This window comes from Daucus carota, chromosome 1, assembly GCF_001625215.2.
Source record: "Daucus carota subsp. sativus chromosome 1, DH1 v3.0, whole genome shotgun sequence".
Taxonomy (NCBI): domain Eukaryota; kingdom Viridiplantae; phylum Streptophyta; class Magnoliopsida; order Apiales; family Apiaceae; genus Daucus; species Daucus carota.
Window position 1 is genome coordinate 26,983,220 of NC_030381.2, and position 20,405 is coordinate 27,003,624.

The 20,405-nt window shown below is 31.5% G+C and overlaps 2 protein-coding genes across 2 annotated transcripts; one reads left to right on the top strand and one right to left on the bottom strand.

Annotated features, from left to right (window-relative positions):
- The first annotated feature begins 1,569 nt into the window (after positions 1–1,569).
- On the top strand, positions 1,570–2,900 carry LOC108213508 (NAC domain-containing protein 104). Its single transcript, XM_017385341.2, has 3 exons — positions 1,570–1,895; positions 2,202–2,482; positions 2,572–2,900. Exons 1-3 carry the CDS (start codon positions 1,727–1,729, stop codon positions 2,713–2,715), a joined length of 594 nt encoding a protein of 197 aa, XP_017240830.1. The 5' UTR covers positions 1,570–1,726; the 3' UTR covers positions 2,716–2,900.
- Positions 2,901–2,957: 57 nt separating this feature from the next.
- LOC108213414 (proteinaceous RNase P 1, chloroplastic/mitochondrial) lies at positions 2,958–20,188 on the bottom strand. The gene is made up of 6 exons (XM_017385239.2): positions 18,678–20,188; positions 7,349–7,438; positions 7,068–7,249; positions 4,268–4,388; positions 3,485–3,553; positions 2,958–3,369 (listed from the first exon to the last, which is right to left on the bottom strand). Exons 1-6 carry the CDS (start codon positions 19,827–19,829, stop codon positions 3,211–3,213), a joined length of 1,773 nt encoding a protein of 590 aa, XP_017240728.1. The 5' UTR covers positions 19,830–20,188; the 3' UTR covers positions 2,958–3,210.
- Positions 20,189–20,405: the final 217 nt, after the last annotated feature.

Genomic DNA, 20,405 nt, shown 5'->3' on the forward strand with positions numbered 1-20,405 from the left:
AGGTATACGTAGTGATGATATAAGCATGACGAAAAGACAGCGAGTAAACACTTGACATTACTATTATAATATAGGTTACGTATACACTTATATTACTATTATTATATGACTTACTTTTAGTTCCCTCGGACACTTACAGCCCCCGTTACTTATTAAGCATCCAACGTTCTTCTTTTTATCACTTCTCTCCCCATCATTAGTCTTCTCATTCTTCTCTTTATCCAGTGTTTTATCTATTTAAACCATCTTTATATATACTCACCTTCCATGGATGTGCTATTTTGCTACTTTCATCAAAGTTATGCACAAACCTTTTGCTTCTGCTCCTCACAAACTATGGATCCACTTTATAGTTTATCACTTGTTTTTAATCATAAAAAGAATTAACAAGAATTTTTTGTGTGAATGCAAAGTTTTACTCGACAATTAGTTAAGCTACTAATGAAAGGTCGTCGAGAACTTGAGATTCCTATAAAATATAGTTTCATAATTTGAGATTTCTATAAAATATAGTAAAAATTTGACGTTTAAACTTATATTTAAAAAAGATAAATTTAAAAGACGTTACAAAACTATATTTTATAGAAGCTTCGAAATGCATGCGTGTAAACAGTCAAGGCAAACAACTACAGTTTTGAAAGGTTCAGGTAAATATATTATACTTTTGGAAGGTTTAGGTAACTATATTATATGTAGTCTGATATTTCTTTATTAATTGGTTCACATGTCACTTCTTATATACGTTTGTTCGTGTATAAACTATATTACATAGGGGTGAACAAAAAACCGTTTAACCCGCAAAACCGACCCAACCCGCCCCTTATTTCGGCCGACCAAACCGAACCGTTCCAAACCGAAAAATAATTGGGTTCGATTTTTTATAACCCGACTAAATTGGGTTGGGTTAGGTTTTTTAAATAATTAATCCCCACCCAACCCGACCCAACCCGTTTAAAGATAATAAATTTATAATAGTGTGACTATGTCTGCTTAGTTTATATCTTGTTGCTTGTGTTTTATTGTTCAGATTGTTTGCATAATCGTTTATATTTTAGTTGGGTTGAGCTTTATTTTTTCTTGACTTATAAGTTAGAGAAAATAGTTAATAAATATTTATGGCAGCAGGAACTGTAAGATATTAGAAAGCCAAGTAAATTAGATTCCATGCACACTCATTTTGTATTAACAGGGAATCTCCATTTGTATTGCAATGAAGTAACATTGACATGACTTAATAGTGAACAACTGAACATAGTCATGGTAACATAGATTAGGATCACTGCTGGGCAAACTATATGCTTTAAACAGATATTACAGCTGAACTTGGGTTTCCTCAAGCGCTACACTCGTAGAATAACCCGATTAACCCGACCCAACCCGACCCTACCCGACGTATGAATAATAGGGTTGGGTTGAAAATATTTTTGAGGGTTAATGGGTTCGAATTTTTATAAACCGATTATATTGGGTTGGGTTGAAGTTTTGCCACTAACCCGGCCAACCCGACCCGTGTTCACCCCTAATATTACATGTGTAATTAAGTGCACAACCCCCATACATGCAGCATGATCAACAACACAACTTCTATATCACGTCAAACTATATCTGCAAATGTTATGTAACGTGACACTATATATACCGCTTCATATACTCCATACCTCGCAACACATTTAGCATATATAGCAACTCTTCTCTTCACCCTTCTACTGCTACTACTTACTTCTTCATGGGTTCTGGGGAAAACAATGTAAATCTCCCCCCTGGTTTTCGGTTTTCTCCGTCAGATGAAGAGCTCGTCGTCCATTTCCTCCAACGGAAAGCTTCTCTTCTGCCTTGCCATCCGAATATCATCCCGGATCTTGATCTCTATCCTTATGATCCGTGGGACTTAGACGGTACGTGCATATTATTATGTCAATTACAGAAATTTAAATACTAGTATAGAAATATATTATACTGAACGACTTGTTATAACCAAGAGTTGAGCATGCATCTATTCTATTATTTTGCGTTTATGCATGGTACATGATATACTGTTCAATCTCGATAAATGAATATCCATCGGACAAAAGAGATTAAAATTTATCGAGTTGACAAATACAATGTCCTTTTATTTTGGGATAGACATGATATTTATTTGACGAGGTGATTCATTCTTTTATCGAATATTCAGTTTTTGAGGTTCTGCTGTATTTGTGTAGGCAAAGCCATGGAGGAGGGAAGTAAGTGGTATTTTTACAGCAGGAGGACGCAAACTCGGATAACAAGGAGTGGAGTTTGGAAATCAATTGGTGAAGATGAACCAATTTTGAGTAGTGAAAGTGGTAGCAGCAAGAGAAAAGTCATTGGCATCAAGAAATATTATGTGTTTTATATAGGCGAACCCAACTCTGAAGGCATTAAAACAAACTGGATACTGCAAGAATACAGTCTCTCAGATCAATGTGGCTCCAGCAGCAGCGCCAGAAGAAAATCCAAGAACGTAATTCATCTATCTAAACCTACGCGATATTAGATATTCATCATCTATAACTATAAGTACCTGACTGAAGTATGCATGTAAATTTTCAGGATCATAGCAAATGGGTAGTCTGTAGAGTTTACGAACACAAGAGCTATGGCGGCGAAGATGATGGTGAACAGGAGCTTTCATGCCTGGACGAACTCTTTTTGTCCCTGGATGATGATTATGATGAAATTTGTTCGTCGAATTAGTTCTAGCCTATTTCTGAAATTTTAAATATATAATAGCATACATATAATTATATATATGTATACACAGGATTGAGACGGATTCTCGTTATTAAGATCTAAAGTTGTGTGCAATGTGTTATTATGGACAAGACAAGGTATTATTTAACAAGTGCAAACTGAAATTGGTGAAGTGATGAGTTTGTGCCCCCACTGCGTTACTTCAAAGATTTGAACACTCATGAACAATTATTAGTGCATGCCTGTACTTGAAAAGCATAGTGCATTATAAATTATATTCAAAATTTAGAAGTCATGTTTGTATCAACTGATTCGACCTCCACTTTTAATGGCACATCCTATCAAGAAAATGTTACATTCGCTGGAGGTGGAGAGGTATATAATTAAATTAAAAATCCCCCAAGGGGTTTGTTAATTTCCTATTAAGAATGAGATGACCAATTTTTACCTCAGAGAACACATCTTCTACCTCTCAACTTCTCACCTCCGTTCAATTGATTAAAAAAGTTGACTCAACGGCTTAGTTGCTTTGGATGTATTTTCCGCTTTACTAATATTAATAGGCTCCACGGTTCGAGTGGCACACAGCCACTGCCTCGGGATCTCAAGGTCGTCCCCTGTGACAGTTGGAACATGCCAACTACCCTGTTCCGCTTCCTGCATTGCATTTCCAAGCACTTGATCAGACATTGTGGGAATTGAGATTTAAAAAAATGTGAAAGAAAAGTTTTGGCTGTAACGCTATAAAAATGTATTAGGGAATCAGTTTTACTTGAATAACTATAGAATATGGAGGCGGCATGTGGAGTTTGAGTCCTTGCCTTGACACTGCTATCCGGACCTGCCAACAGAAGCAATCATCATTTGAAGGTTAACCACAACCCATCCACTGATTAAAAACTGTGTTTTGTATTTTATATATAGAATACATACTTAGTACTTCTAATACCGTACATATTTTTTGTATCCTAGAATCAAAGGAACTCACGAGAATACAAACAAAATTTTAAAATCATATATTATTATTATTTAATAAAGAAGTACTCCCTCCGTTCCAACCATTTCTTTAAACTTTTCTTTTTGAGATGTCCCATTCAATTCTTTACATTTCAAAACTTACCAAATATAGTAAGATTGTATAATATAGAATCAACTACTCCACCTACTTTTCTACAATTTTAGTAGATTAAAGTTAAAATTACCCCAACTCTGGTCACAAATCTAGAGTAAAGTGATTTATTTAGCTGGAATACTTGAAGCTTTAAGAAACATGGGAAAAAAGAAGTTTAGTTATAATAATGTCATAGACTCATAATGCAAGGTTATAACAGAGGAATGGATATTTCTAAAGTTTAGGGATGCCCAGAGACCTTAAAGTTCCATAAGAACTATATATTAACAATCTACTGTCAAATACTATAAAATAATGATATGGCACGATCAGTCACCAATAAAAGACCATAAATTTCCACAAAAGATTATTATACTTGTCATTGTAGAATTACATCTCATCACTGAATAACTACGGTTTGAAGTAATTGAGAAAATGTAGAACCTGGTGTTTTTCTTTCCATCTAGGAAAGAAACTAGTTCCTAGCAATTGGAACAAGTGATCCCTCATCTCATCATTTGTCACAAGTAAACTCCTACAACTTACAGCTGCGTACAACCAGTACCTGGCAAAAAATGCAAACATGACTAAACAGACCACAAATTATGAGAAGTATAACAAAAAGCATTCTGTGTGAAAATCTAAGCAGCTGCCTTGTCATACACTATTAAATAAATTTAAAAAGGATCTAGTATCTAACACTTAAAAGAGTAAAATAAGTTCACATATATATATATACACACACACACACTAGTTTATATACTTGCGATGCACGAGTGATTTTAATATTTAAATTTTAGTAATACTAATGTTTAAAATTAAATTAAAATTTTAATTTTGTTTTGAAGACGACCTTTTATAATAAATGTAAGCAAATGGGCTTATTGATGTGTTTAATTGATATGTTCTTAATAAGTTTTTAATAATTAGGCTCTTTCAAATATAATTAAATATAAATAATCCCAGTAATGTGTTTAAACTATAATATTTAAATGTATTTTAATTAGAATAAAGTAGACCCATTAACATATGTTTTAGTATAAAGAGGCCCGTAAATCAGCCCAAATAGACCAAACTAACTAAAACTTTTAATCTTTTGGCTTTAATAGTACAAGCCTTAAACATGTGCGAAGCATGGGCGAGTATATAAATCAAAATTTATTACTTATAATTTAATTTAATATTTAAGATCACTTAATTAGTGATTTAGTATTATTGGATGCCCGCTTTTTTTTTTCTCATGAGGAATTCCATAATAATGTATTGAAGTTTGATTAAATGTTATTAACCGATTGATTATATTTTCTTTTCAATTAGAGATTTAGATTTTACACTGTTTTTTTATTTTGAAATGGATAGTGAAACAATATACATTTTTATCATCAATTTATAAGTGTTTTCTTGATATTAATATGTGGTAATGATGATAGTTTTACCTTCTTTTTTTGTTATTTCTGTATTTGTTAAGAAGACACATTATTGTTAAGAAGACGCGCGTCAGTATGTATCTCATCGTTTATATATTTTTTCTATTTAGTTTTTATAATAAGATAGAAAAAAGATTAAACTGCTGGACAAATTTGCACAGGTGCTGAGTATGCTTAAATTTTGATATATTCGGTGAAGTTTAATTCCAAATTTCTAAGAGTAATGACAACCAAAAACATGAGTAGCCTTGCTTTTGGAGTAGTAAGTGGTATATATAAGAATCTACAAAGGTTAAGTGAGAGTCGAACTCGGATGTCCCTGGACAACAAAAGATAAACCCACCACTTGGGCTATCCAATCGCGCTCGGTTATTCATAGTTATTCACACTTGTTTTGAGCACAAAGAAGAGCGTGATTTCATAAAGCTAGAATGTGACTTCAGTCAACTACCTAGCACCGGAAGTGCAGGCTGAATGAGAATATTTGGAAATACAATTTATCATTATATATAAAGACTCTGCGAAGGTTATTCATAGTTATTTACACTTGTTTTTAGCACAAAAAAGAGCGAAATTTCAGTTAGCTAGAATGTGACTTCAGTCAACTACCTAGCACTGGAAGTGCAGGCTGAATGTGAATTTTAGGACATACAGTTTATCATATATATAAAGTAATAGGTAGCACTTATAATTATTTTTTGTGTTGTTTCAAGCATGACATTAATATATAAATTAATGTACTGCCACTACTCAATAAGGCTTTAACTTAATGCTACCTACTTTAACCTGTAGTGAAATCTCATAATACTATTCCAATATCAGTACCACTTGTCCACTATATATAACAGCAAGATCATACATATCTTTATGATAAATTTAATATCAGAAGGCAGGCTTCTTGACTATATATTCATAGTTCATATGGTCTTCCATTATAGGAAGAATAACATATATGTATTTTTTTTGTGTGAAGAAAACTGGCGAGTATAACATATATGTATAATAACACTAAATGCATACCAGTGTACTGTATACTCCTATCCTCCACTTACAATCAAAATCTAAAATATGTGTGAAAAGAAAAAAGGGAACGAACTTATATAAATAAAACTAATACAGCTCTAAGTGTCAAACCATTATTAAAAGCCATAAGTCTGAAGATCAAAAGTCATTCTAGCTGGTCTACAAAGGGGCGTAGCTACACCTGTCCAGGTTTATGCTCCGCCCTAAATGTGAAGGCCCAAGAGTCAAAACAAAGTGAGGCCAAATAAATTCATTTTAAAATTGAAAGAGGGGATAATTTCATCTAAATTTTGAAAATATTATGTAGTCTCTACCTTTTTGCTTCATTCTTCCCATTGAAGATGACAAAACTATCACTAAAGAGTAAATATATCAATATCAGTTACAAAATCTAAATAGTTGACTATCTTCTTATTTAATTATTTTTTGCTAATCTCAGTTTCTAGAATATACTTGCTGCCCTCATTTGACATTATTTAACTAACGGTTTTTCTATGGTGTGCCCATGGGCACATACTAAGCACTAGAATCTATGAATTTGGATGGTTTTGATTGGCTTACACTCCTTAATAATGGTGGACCCCCCCCTGCATTTACAACAACCACACCAATCAAAACCATCCAAATTCATAGATTTTAGTGCTTAGCATGTGCCCATGGGCACACACTAGACAAACCGTTAAACTAAATAAAGAAACATGTTCTTTAATATAAGAAAGGTTTCTCAATCAGTTTGTACTAAATATGTGCTCCAATAAACAACACCTCTACTGGAATTCTATTGAAAAGCATACCAATCATCATTTGAACCATGTGGGGTGGCATAAAGTGCACCGGACTTTTTCCAATTCTCCAATAACTTTTTATTTCTAGGATGCAAAGCAGGACCACCAATTACACGGCTTCTATGCAAAATCACAAGCGGTAACTTCTTCGATGGACTAATATCGCGTAGTTGATTAACAACATTATTTAGCTACAATAAAATGAGAAAAGCATTCTGTAATTATGTATATCCATATTTCTTTATGCTTGTCTAATAGCTAAAAACAAAGTAACAAACCATGCTTCATACCTGTAAAAAATTAAAGCTTTGTTGATTGCTCAACCCTATATTTGCACCATCTACTACAGCATCAAATGGACCATGTCGCTGGAGCCACTCCTGAATCAAAGCACTTCAAATTACAAAAGATGACCTTGAAAACTATTTTGCATACATGTTGTGGCGCAGGACAAACAAAAAAACAATAATAGATATAATTTATGTAGATATCCGGAGAAAATCCACGCCCTGAGGTGATCCAACCCCTGCCCCAGAATTTCTCAACCGCGAGAGAAGAACATGCATGGATCGCAACCCATAACAAAAGACAACGAATCTCAATTTCAATACTAAACCAAAGTCTTCTTATAATACAAATTACATCTCCTTTAATAAATGTGTAAATCTCTGAAATTACAAATCTTTTATTACTCTTTACCTTATTCCATAATTTTTTGAAGATCTATCATTTACTTATAAATAATAAGCATAATGAGGATATCTTGGTTGTCATGCTATGAAGCATGAGTGCGGGTGCGGGGATACAGGAATTCGGCAAAAAAAATAAATGGGGATTCGGCAAAAAAAAAAATGGGGATTCGGGTGCGGGGGGTACGGCAAAAAAAATATAATTTAAATATATATTATATATTTATATATATAGTTAATTAATAAAAACAGAGGAAGAGCATTCAAATCCAATCAAATAGTCAAATACACAAGTTTATCATGAAATAATCCCAAGTATTTCACAAGAAAACAGGTGATGGTCAGTTGGCACAAGTGACTAGAGAACTGGAAAACATAAAACATGAGTTAAGCAAGCTTAAACTTAATATGGACTATGCCTTACAAGTGAAAATGAAAGCGGAGTGAAATAGAAGCATTGAGCTCCATGATTCTGTCATATTCCAGCTTGGCAGAAGAAATAAGGACGAATATTGATGAACTCAACGAGGAGCATGTATTAGTTGCACTAGCACAACTTGAGGCTCTTAGAGAATAATCCCAAGTATTTCACAAGAAAACAGAGGATGATAAAGTGGAAGATTGAAAGTCAAAGTTTTTTGTTGGCCGCAAAATGACCATTTCTGCCCTTCCCGCACCCCGTGAATCCCTGGTATAAGTGAAGTGGGATACGCTACGCGGCGCACCCAGGCGCACCGCCGCACCTGCACCACACCTGGTGCGCAGTGCCTCACCTGGGTGCCGCACCCGTGCTTCTTAGCTGTTATGCTACAGTGCCGCAAAATAACTTAATTATTTTTTGACATATGAGTTAATAAAAAAGAAGAAAACTAAAAGTAATCATTATTCATTATAAAATAAGAATATTATTATTTTCTAATTTTATCTGAAGTAGAAAAATTGACATGTTACATGTGTATAAGTGTAAATAAGCGATCGAAAAATATTAGTGAGATAATCACTACATAATTAAAATAAGAGTACTTTTTAATACATATATATTATATATATGTGTGTGTATATATGAGAAAAAAGGAGGTCAGATTAACCTCATTTAACATATTACTTACATCAGGTCAAACGACCCCTGTAGTTGTCGTTTAATACTATATATACATAACCCACGTCTATTCTTCTTTATAACATATACCATTACATCAGTTTTTATTTTTCTCTAAATCCCTTAAATCAACCTTATATATATACACGAACATATAAATCTTGTTTTGAGTTCATATTGCATAAATCCCAACTTAGTTCAATTAAGTAATGAGTTTTATATGACAGGATCTAACCACCAACAGAGGTGGAAGAATTTGCTCTGGAATGTATATGACTGTTGCAACCCTGGAGCTTGGTCTCTCTGATCTTTTATATTTATTTGATTGGGTTTAATATACATACATCATTCATATCATTGAAATTTTAATTGATGAATATAACATGAGTTGAGTGAATATTGATGATTGAAACTCCAAATAAATTTTTATTCACATGTATTTCTTGAGTTTGGTGTTCCATGTGTTAAACACCATGTGCAATCACCAGATATGTGCAGTACGTATTGTTTTAATTAATAAACTAGGGCTATTTGTTTTTTTTTCTCTCGGGTAGATGTTAAACGACAACTACAGGGGTCGTTTGATCTGATGTAAGTAATATGTTAAATGAGGTTAATCTGACCTCCTTTTTTCTCTCTCTCTCTCTATATATATATATTAAAATATTTGTGCATTGAACGGGTTATAAGCTAGTATCTATAATATAATTAAGCTTTATTTAAAATCGGATCTATTCCTAAATGATATCATAAATCAATATACTTATATAAAGGAGAAGCGAGGGGCATGTAGGTGGCGCCTCTCACATCGCTTCGTTCTATTTTTTTTTAATTTTCTGGAATTTTTGGCTGAAAAATATCAAAAATTAGAATTACCTTTTTTAGTTTCGGATATATTAGAAGCAAGTTTCAGAATCTGATTTTGTTTCAGATTATTATTTTTGGATGAAAAATATCAAAAATTGGAACTATCTTTTTTAGTTTCGGATATATTAAAAGCAAGTTTCAGAATCTGATTTTATTTCAGATTATTTATGGAATATAGTAGCTTGAAAGTTTTAATCTGATTTTGTTTCTATATAAAGGAGAAGCGAGGGGCGTGTAGGTGGCGCCTCTCACATCGCTCCGTTCTATTTTTCTAATTTTCTAATTCTATTTTTCTGATTTTCTAATTTTCTGGAATTTTCGGATGAAAAATATCAAAAATTAGAACTACCTTTTTTAGTTTCGGATATATTAAAAGCAAGTTTCAGAATCTAATTTTGTTTCAGATTATTTATGGAATATAGCAGCTTGAAAGTTTTAATCTGATTTTATTTCCAATTATTTAATTATGGGAAAGATTAGCACACAAGTCTCTCTGCACCTATAAATACCCCCATAGGTTATAGGGTTTTGGATCATCTAAACACAACCTACTCTCTCACCACAACCCTACTTCTTTCTGGTGTTAGTTTTCTTGCTCGATTTCTAACTCGGTGGTGCCGTTCTTCTGCAACTATAAGTGAAAGCTGTTTATACAGTATTAAAAAAAATAAAGGTTGTTGCAAACAAAGGTGGTTATAGACCGCTATGTTGGAGTCGACAAATCCAAACACAAGAGAAGAATATAGTCTTGACATGATATTGATGGATGATATCAATAAATTAAATATTAGTGATGTATGTTTGTTGGTTATTATTCTATAATATTTGTTTTGTTCATTGGACATGTTTGTTGTTGTTAATTTTTATATGATTTACTTTGTACACATGAAAATATTATTCATGTATTATCTGTTTGCTCCGTTCAAGCAACTTTTAAGTGAAGACTGTTCATAAAGTATTAAAAAATAAAAGTTGTTACAAGCAAGGGTAGTTACATACCGCTATCTCACGGATTTAAGTTAGATGTTTTTGTGCACAATCAATCCAAAAAAATGGAGGAAGGTGACAATGTAAGAACATGATTACTTCTAAAAAAACACAATAAAATTAAGATTCGTCGTGCTTTAAATTATTAATTACGTGTAGAAATTTGTTTTCATTTTTTCAACAAGAATTATAATCCAATTTTGCAATTTTATATATTAGTATTGGTATTACATCAAGATTTTTTTAATATAAAATTTATTTTATCCTACGATCATTAATTTTTAATCATTAATATATTTAGTCACAAAATTATTGCATTATACAAATATTAATATTAAATCATTAATATAATTTTTATAGGCCGCCGCAACGCGCGGATTTTCAACTAGTTGAATACAAAACAATGTTTTAGAACCTTCCGGTCCCAATTCATAATAACAAACTGCATGACATACTACTTCGCTATAATCAACCAACTTCACCAACTGATAAAGCATATATTTATATATGATTTTATTCCCATAATTTTAGTATTTTGTAAACAATTGGGATTTTACTAATTGATTTTAAGTGTTTAATGGCAGGAAAATAAATATTCCCAAAGTTGGATTAAATGAAGCTTATTTGGGCCTAGTTACATGGAAATTCGGATTTTATGGATAGTCTGCGAAGCAAATCTTGTTTGGGCTATAACTTGAGTTCCGGATGTCAGAATTGGGCGATTCAACAGCCCACACGAAGATATTGGAATTTTCCACAAGTTCAAAGTGGTCCAGCTATCAAATTCCAACTGGATCAGCCCAGAATCAGGTCTAAAATTCAGCCTACGAATTTCTTTTCAGAATCCAACTTATTTTAGGAAACTGAATTTGTTTTCCAAAAAATCATTAAAAACACTATTATAATTAGGAGCCGTTTGGTTAGGGGTAACTAACAAAGGGAAAGGGAAACAATCAGTTTCATTCCCTTTGTTGTCGTTTGTTATATGATATCTGTCAACCCCTTTCTCTTCTTTTGGTTTTAGGTTTACCCCAAATCTCTCATAATCCATTCCCCATCCCCCGCTAGGTATTTCTTTTCCCTTTCCTAATTTTTTTTAATTTTCATATATAATTCATTTCAAAAATCATTAACTTAAAAAAAATATGTAAAATATTTTTGAAGATCAAAAATAAATTTTAGTTTAGTTTTTACATATTAATAATAATTTTAATATAATTTTTAAGTCGAGATATTTATAAGATTAATGAAATTTTTAAATAATAATATATATCAAATTATAAACGTAAATATATTTAACTCTTTTAAAATTATTTAATATTTAAAAGTCAAATATAGGGATAATCATATAATTTTTCATTCCGTTTCCGGATCAAAACCAAACAGGTAATACAATTCAGCATCATTCCTTTCCTTTTTCTTCGTTTCCCTTTCCGAATTCCATTCTGTTTCCTTAAGTCGAACCAAACGGCCCCTTAAGGTTTGTGTCATAAGAGATATATCGGATATTGCTTGGAGGGAGGGCGGGCGGGCTTGAGCAAGGAATGAAGGGATTCGGTCCAAGTTCGAGAGATTTCGTCAAGTTGTATTTTCTTTACTCTTGTAGTCTTGTGACATGCTTTCCATGATATATATATATATATATGACAACATTCCAGAGAGGGACTCCTTATATAGAGTTACATAGTGCGCCACTATAAATCATCAATTTTATTATAAATTCTGTTATAGAATACATATAAAACGTGATTCTAATATAGAATACTATAAAATAAATCTATTTTAAGTAATTTTACACTTAAAATTTGATTTTAAAAAAATATATTTTTGAAACTGATTCTACAACAGAATAATTCTGAATGATTATTATTCTGTTATAGAATCATGTTGAGATATTGCATAATTTTAGATGATCTTTGGAATAAAAAAATTGTATAACTTCGTTTTCGGTTTAATAATCAAAATTTGCAATTATATTTCATAAAAAATATAATAGAATATATATTATGTATATATTTATAATGGTGTGCTCATTGTTGTCACGGCGCTCGACTAGTCGCGACTAGTCGACGACTAGTCGACTAGTCGGGTTTAGAAAATCGACTGGAGAGGTCGACTTGCGAATTGTCGACTAGTCAGTCGACTTGGTCGACTAATTGATCGACTTATCGACTAGTCGGTCGACTAGTCGGTCGACAAGTGTAAAATTCAATCAAAAATTAAAATGAAAAAAAAAATGAATTCTATGAAACTACTCGAAATCAGCAATAATCAACATGTTAATCTAAGTTTATAGATCTTTGTGTGTGTGTATTTATGTATGCATAAGTTGATTAAAACTGAATATACATGTAGTATAATCTGTTCATATATTGGTACAGTTAATGTGTGTAGTGTGTTAATGTTTATACATGAAAGGGGGAAAAAGATATTTTTGTAACTAACAATATCTATTACATATGACTGGTTATAGGAAACCACGTATATAATGTATATATTAATATATATTATTTAATTAATTATTAATTAACTTATCGACTAGTCTACGACTAGTCAACTAGTCGATAAGCTGGTCCTCTATCGACTCGACTCGACTTATCGACGTGACAACCATGGGTGTGCTACGTAACTCCATATAAGAGGGTATGCTATGGAGTGCTACCCTATATATATAGAGAGAGTTTTACTCAAATAGAAACCTCCTTATCCTAGAAACTAAAAACCAAGCTGAAATATCACTAAATCCTAAAGCAAATACCACTAAATTCTTAAACAACCCCATCTCCACCTCCATCTTCACCAAACCCACCTCCATCTTCACCAACCCCACCACCACCACCACCACCTCTGTCGTCGCCTCCTTCATAACCACTACCACCTCTATGCCGCCCGCCCCCTCCATAACCACCTCCATTATTTCTCTAACAACACAACCTCCACACCTCCATCTTCACCAACCCCATCTTAATTGATGCTTCAACCTCCTTCAACTCCGTTCATACTTCTTTCTCCACCTCGACTCAACTTTAAACGCGGAGCCGCCACTATTCCGGCAACGATCCAATCCCCCACTTCAAGCTGCCCAAACCTCCGCTACAATCATCCTTCCTCCATCTCCACCTTCACCTCCACCATCTCCACCACTATCACCACCATCTGAATCGAAAACATGAACAGATCTGGAGATTCTAAGTTGGAACATATCTGGAGATTAAGTTTTCACTAATTCCTGCGACACAGATCACTAAATTCTAAAGAGAATATCACTAAATTGTACTGAGAATATCACTAACTTGTATTGGTTTCTAGTTTTTATTTTAAGATTGGTTTCTATTTGATCATGAGCCTATATATATATATAGGGGGAAGATCCTAAGAAAACTCAGCTTATCAAGAAAACTGAGGAACCCGTCTCATCACCGTTGATCACGTATTCTTATTTAATAATATACTGTATTCTAATATTTAATTATGTCAATCAAATCTAGCGTATATGGTAATTTTGTAACATAAATATAACCAAATCAATCAGACATTAATACCATGTTTAAATAGATTCTCCAATCAATCATTTAATCATTTAATGTATATTCAATTTGAATTTCAAATTTCAAATTTAAAAGATCCATATGAAAAAGATTTAAAAACTACCATTTAACATTTTACATTTAACATTTAACATATAATATTTATAATTAAATATCTTAGAGAATCTTGTATATATATTCTAGAGAATCTTCTTTATATGTTAATAAAATATTTTAGAGAAACTCCTATATATATTAATAATATTAAGATTCTATTAAGTTGTTCACCTATAACTTTTAACATTTGAAGGATTCTTGGAGTGTTCTTTTAAATAATTTTATAATTTTTAAATTAGGATTATTTAATATTAATTATTTTGAAATTCTTCAAAAAAATATTAATTTAAAAATATTTGAAGAGTCAAAAGAATATTACAGGGTGTATAATTTATATAAGGAAAATTAAATATTCTAAAAGAATCTTGCACGATACAAACATTTATTACTAGAAATAATAAAATATTTTAGAATAACTTATATATATATATATATTAACGATATTAAGATTCTATTAAGTGTTTCCCCTATTTAACATTTGTGTTTCTTGAAGTGTTCTTTTAAATATTATTATTATTTTAGAGAATCTTTTATATATATTAATAATATTAAGATTCTATTAAGTGATTCACCTATAACTTAATATAAATTTTAGCTAATATTATCAGTTTTATGATTAATTTAATTTTATTATTAAACTTATTTAACAAATAAACTAAGATTCTGCTAAAAGTTTTATTATGGATTTTGATAGTTTTATTATATATAATATAAGGTTTTAACTTTTAACATTTAAAGGATTCTTGAAGTGTTCTTGAAGTGTTCTTGAAGGATTCTTGAAGTGTTCTTTTAAAAATTATTATAATTTTGAAATTAGGATTCTTTAATATTAATTAGTTTGAAATTCTTCAAAATAATATTAATTTGAAAATATTTGTAAAGTCAAAAGAATATAATAGGATGAATAATTTATACAAGAGAAATTAAATATTCCAAAAGAATCTTTCACATTATTACTAGAAATAATTAAAATATTTTAGAGAATCTTCTATATATATTAATAATATTAAGATTATATTAAGGGGTCATTTGACAAATCTGAACAATTAATATATGAATGAATAATATATCTGATTAATCTGAATGAATAAAATATCTGAATTCTGAATGAATAATATCATTTGATTTGTTTTTGAAAATATCTGAATGTCAACTTTTTCAATAAATATATAGTTTAGTTAAAAAACTTCAATCTCATTTAATAAACATAAAAATATTATACGTGTGCAATAGTCCTTTTTTTATTCAAAAAAAACATAATTTAAGGTGAAAAATATATTTTTATATATTATTTTCCAGATATTTTTTTTAAAAAAAAGATAATTCTATCTATAACAAAATTAAAAATAATATATAAACAATATGATTCTTTTTCACGGCGCAAATTAAATATAAAAAATCAAAATATCATTTTAGAACAAATAAAATATGATTTTTATAATATGATATATCAAAGAGATGAATAATTATGTCTGATTTTTGAAGTATCAAACCATTTTTCATGTCATGATTGATTTTAAGGTAACAAAGACATGTATATTACTCGCTCAGTTAGGATTCGTGGAATGGATGGATCAGCATATATAGAGATTCGCTCAGCTGTATAGTTGCACTTCCAAATGAACTGAATCAGATGTTTCGGTCAGATCAGCTCTCTTCAGCTCTGTTAAGAAGCAAACAAATGGCCCCTAAGTGTTTCGCCTATAATTTAATATAAATTTTAGCTAATTTTATTAGTTTTATGATTAAATTTAATTTTATTATTAAACTTATTTAATAAATAAACTAAGATTCTGCTAGAAGTTTATTATGTATTTAAATAAATATATCAAATATTAAAATAGTAGAAATCTAATGTCATTAGTGAATTACTTAGTAGAATCTTAATAATATTGATATTAAACTTTGTAGAATATTAATAAAATTTTTAATAGAATCTTAATGTATTTTATTAGTATGACGTTTAGTAAAATTTATTTTTGTTAAATTTATTATTTAGTTGATTTCACTAAGTGTTTTATTAGAAGTTAATATATTTAATAAGATGTGTGCAAAATCAATTTAATTGATTGAATTTTGGAAATGTAATTCACATTAATTGATACAGATTTGAATTTTGGGAACACCATAAATAGAAGATATTTAATTATTCACAAGATTCTGTCCAAGATTACTCTTATATTTATGATTGCAATTAAAAAAGGAATACTGTATAATGTACGTAATTAATACGGGGTTTCTCGGTTTTCTTGATACTTGGGTTTTCTCTGGAACCTCACTCTATATATATATATATATATATATATATATATATATATATTATATTTGTGTTTTCTTTATTTGTTATGGGTAACTAATCCTCTAATCCGAGAATTAGGGAGTATTTATTGGCTTAATATGTTTGTTTGATCTAATATTGTGATTTCTCTATCCATGCTAATATGTCATTAAGCGCTTAACACAGCTATAGGAGTTGCGAACCTGTAATTGAATTTATAGAATTTATAATGAATCAAGAGGGGATTTAGATTTCTTGTACGTGATATGACAGACATAACTCAATTAGTAATTGGGAGATTATTAGGCGAGTTGTCAAACAAGAAATCCTTGGTTCGTGATAGCTTATAATTTGATTTTGATTGATCATAGAAGTGGCTTCAAGGTTAAATTATAGGTATTATTTTGTATTTTGGGAGAGAACATTATAAACAATAGAAGGGTTGTTTTTAGCAGAGTAAAGACTCGTATATCACAATTGATTGACATCCATTGCAGCCGGCAAAGAAACCTAATTCTTGGATTGCTTTTATCATCGTTAATTCATAATTTTAATTGCATATTAGTTTAAATTAGCTGTTAGTAAAAAACAACAACTTTTCTCTAAACTTCTAAATAGAAAGAAATAATATACTTGGGTTGATATTGTATTCAATCCTACCCTGAGAACGAACTTTACATAATTTCAATACAACATCAACCAATTTCAATTTTCAACAAACTGATTCAACTCATATTGTTCATCATGTAAGTTTAGTTGATTTATTTTTTTTCACTTGATGTAGGACATGAGATTAAGTTAGTAACTGTTAATTATTTTATATTTATTTGTATATATAAATCAGTTGTAAATAGATTAATAGTTTAAAATAATATATTCGTTTCATATACTTTTGTCCCCCCCCCCCCCAATTGTTACTCCCTTGGTCCCACCCCTTTCTATACAGCTTTTTTGTATAGCTCGGCAAGCATTTTAAGACTTTTATAAAGTATAGTTCTGTAACTTATTTTTAAATTTTTGTTTTTGAATAAAAAATTAAATATTAAATTTTTCTGAATATAAATTTAAATATTAAATTGTTATTCAAAAGAATGAAAATTAGAATAATTTATGGAACTATATTTTACAAGAGCATTAAAATAAGTGTCGAACCCTCTGTCTCAAGCGTATAGAATCCAGTGGGCCTGAGGGAGTAACATTTAGGTAGGGTAGAGACCGATAAAAGTAAAGAAAATAAAAGACAAGTGGGTGAATTGGTGGGAGTCCAGAAATCCCAAAAGGGAGAGTGTCACCAATTGGATGGATGGAAAGTTATTTTCCTTCTATAGTTCTATTAATAATGATAGTAAATACTTATCAGTTAATCATTACCAATTAGGATTAGTTTCCTTCTCTTCTCCAGGGATTAATGTTAATACAGTTCCTGGCATCATTACTAGTCAGAGTTAAATTAATAGTTTTTAAGATATATGAGCTTTTTTGTAGTTTTTAGTCGATTCCGTGCATTTCTAGGTTTTTATCATCTATTTTACCCTTTTTCCACCACTGTCCTGCATCACGTCTTTTAGTTAAACATAATTATCTGCAATATGTATGCTCATAATAATATTTTGAAGATCTTCAACAAAAATGCATTATAGGTGCCTATGCGGAAAAAAAGTCTTCAATCACTATCATAGTCAGTATAAAATAAACTACAAAATGTATCATAGATCTCGTCTTACCTGGGGATTTCTGGAATATATTTCTACAACAACTATGTTGCTTAGTATCAGTATGTACAGCGATTTTTCAATGCCTGGGGAGAACTCCAAGATATGCCGAAGAATTTGTGCAATAAGTAGAAGAAACAATAAACACTTAACAGTTATCGTTCTGATTAATTGTCCATACATGTAATCAGAAATGCTAAAGATACATAAACTTGTATATTTCGAAACAACAAACAAAAATTCTATTTTGTTTCATAGGCATAAAAAGGATGTAGTATATTCATATAACCTCAAAAATAAGTATATGAATGACAGAGTGCTAAGTTGAATGTTTAAAGCATACCTGAAATTGCAAAAAACTAGCCTTGGCCTCTTTTGCCTCCCTTTCACAAGCCAACTTGGTCAATGAAATAGAGAATTTCGCGGTTTCTCTAGGATCAATGTCAATACAAACGAGCTTCTCCCTGCAAGACCGGCACACACCACTCTCATCCATCTCAGTCCGCACTACTTTCCATTTCCCCTTCCCCAACCAACCTTGCCCATGCCACCCTCCTCCTCCTTTCACTACCCCTTCCTTTATTTTTCTCACATCCCAATTCTCCTCACCAACTTCAGCAGCACTTGTTGAACCAAACCACTCCTCCACAACGACAGCACTCTCTTCGGCCACCTGCCTCGCCGTTACCCTCAACCTATGTAACATTTCATACACTTTATCCTCTTTTCCTAAATCAACACTAACCTTCAGAAGAGCTCGAATCTCATTCTCTTCCGCCAACACCCCTGATTCAACCATATGTGCATCAACCTCATACGCCTTATCCGCCATCTTCCTACTACAAAACCCATACAATGCCGGCCCATACGACCTCAACTTAGGCAAAAGACCATAACTTTTCATCTGTTTCACTAAATCAAAAGCCATTTCTGGGTCTTCTTTCGCAGCCGCTAATCTAGCTACACTAGTAAAAGTAGCCTCATTCGGTACAATATTATCAACCCGCATTCTCTTATATATCTCAAAACCCCTTTCTAAACCCAATTCAACAAACCCCTCCAATCCCAAAGAACATAAATACAACAACATATTATAATGCTCAAGAGCTAATCTCACATTATTCACCTTGGCATCATCATAGAGCTGAAGAGCCTCAACAAGATTCCTGTCCTTGGAACAAACCCCAAGCTTGTGAAGAAGCACACCTTGCGGCGACTCGCGCCGCACTTTTTTCTTCTCCTTGTTTGAAAGTGGAGCATTTGGTGAAGAGGACTTTCCAGTAACAGCTGAAAAAGTACAAAACTGAGAAAATCTATTCATGGGCAATTTTCTTGAGACAAAACTCAAGGTGGGGCATAAAGAATGATGAAAATGCAGGGGAGGAAGTGGTGGAAAGGGGGGGCAATGGATGAAAAATGATGGGGTTTTAGTGAGGAAGCCGAAAAGGGGGCAGGGTCTGAGCGAAGGGGAGAGCGAGCCTGCACGCAATAGCATCACGCCAGGTGTTTGACGGGTGCACGCCAGGTGTTTGATAAAATTACGCAGAGAAAATCAACATTAGGTGATTGAAGAAGACTCTCAACTCTAGTTTTGGACATCTTTTATATCATTAAAAACCCTGCAACAAGTACAAGTTTCTTGTACGAAAAATATGCGTTTGACATAACAATTACTCCATCTGGTATGTATGTTGGTATTTTAATTTTAAAATTTAATATAAAACAAAATTTATCTAAAAAGTAGTATATACAAGTATTTCTCTGTAAAAATAATGAAAAATTCATAAAAATGAGACAAAATAATATATATTGTTTTAATTATACAAAAGATAGGCGAAGAGGACTTGATAGGCGACCATGTAGTGACTACATCGAGAGAAAAGATCATATCATAATTGAGAATTAAATTGTCTTAAATATCACAATCAAAAAATGGCTCTTTCACCATATCAAAACGTCACATCGTCAAGCCTTAACTAATATTTTACAGGCAACACGAGTTGCGTTTTCACTTTTTTTTTAATTTTTTCATTTTGCTTCTCATTTTTAAAAAAAAAAATTGGTAACATAT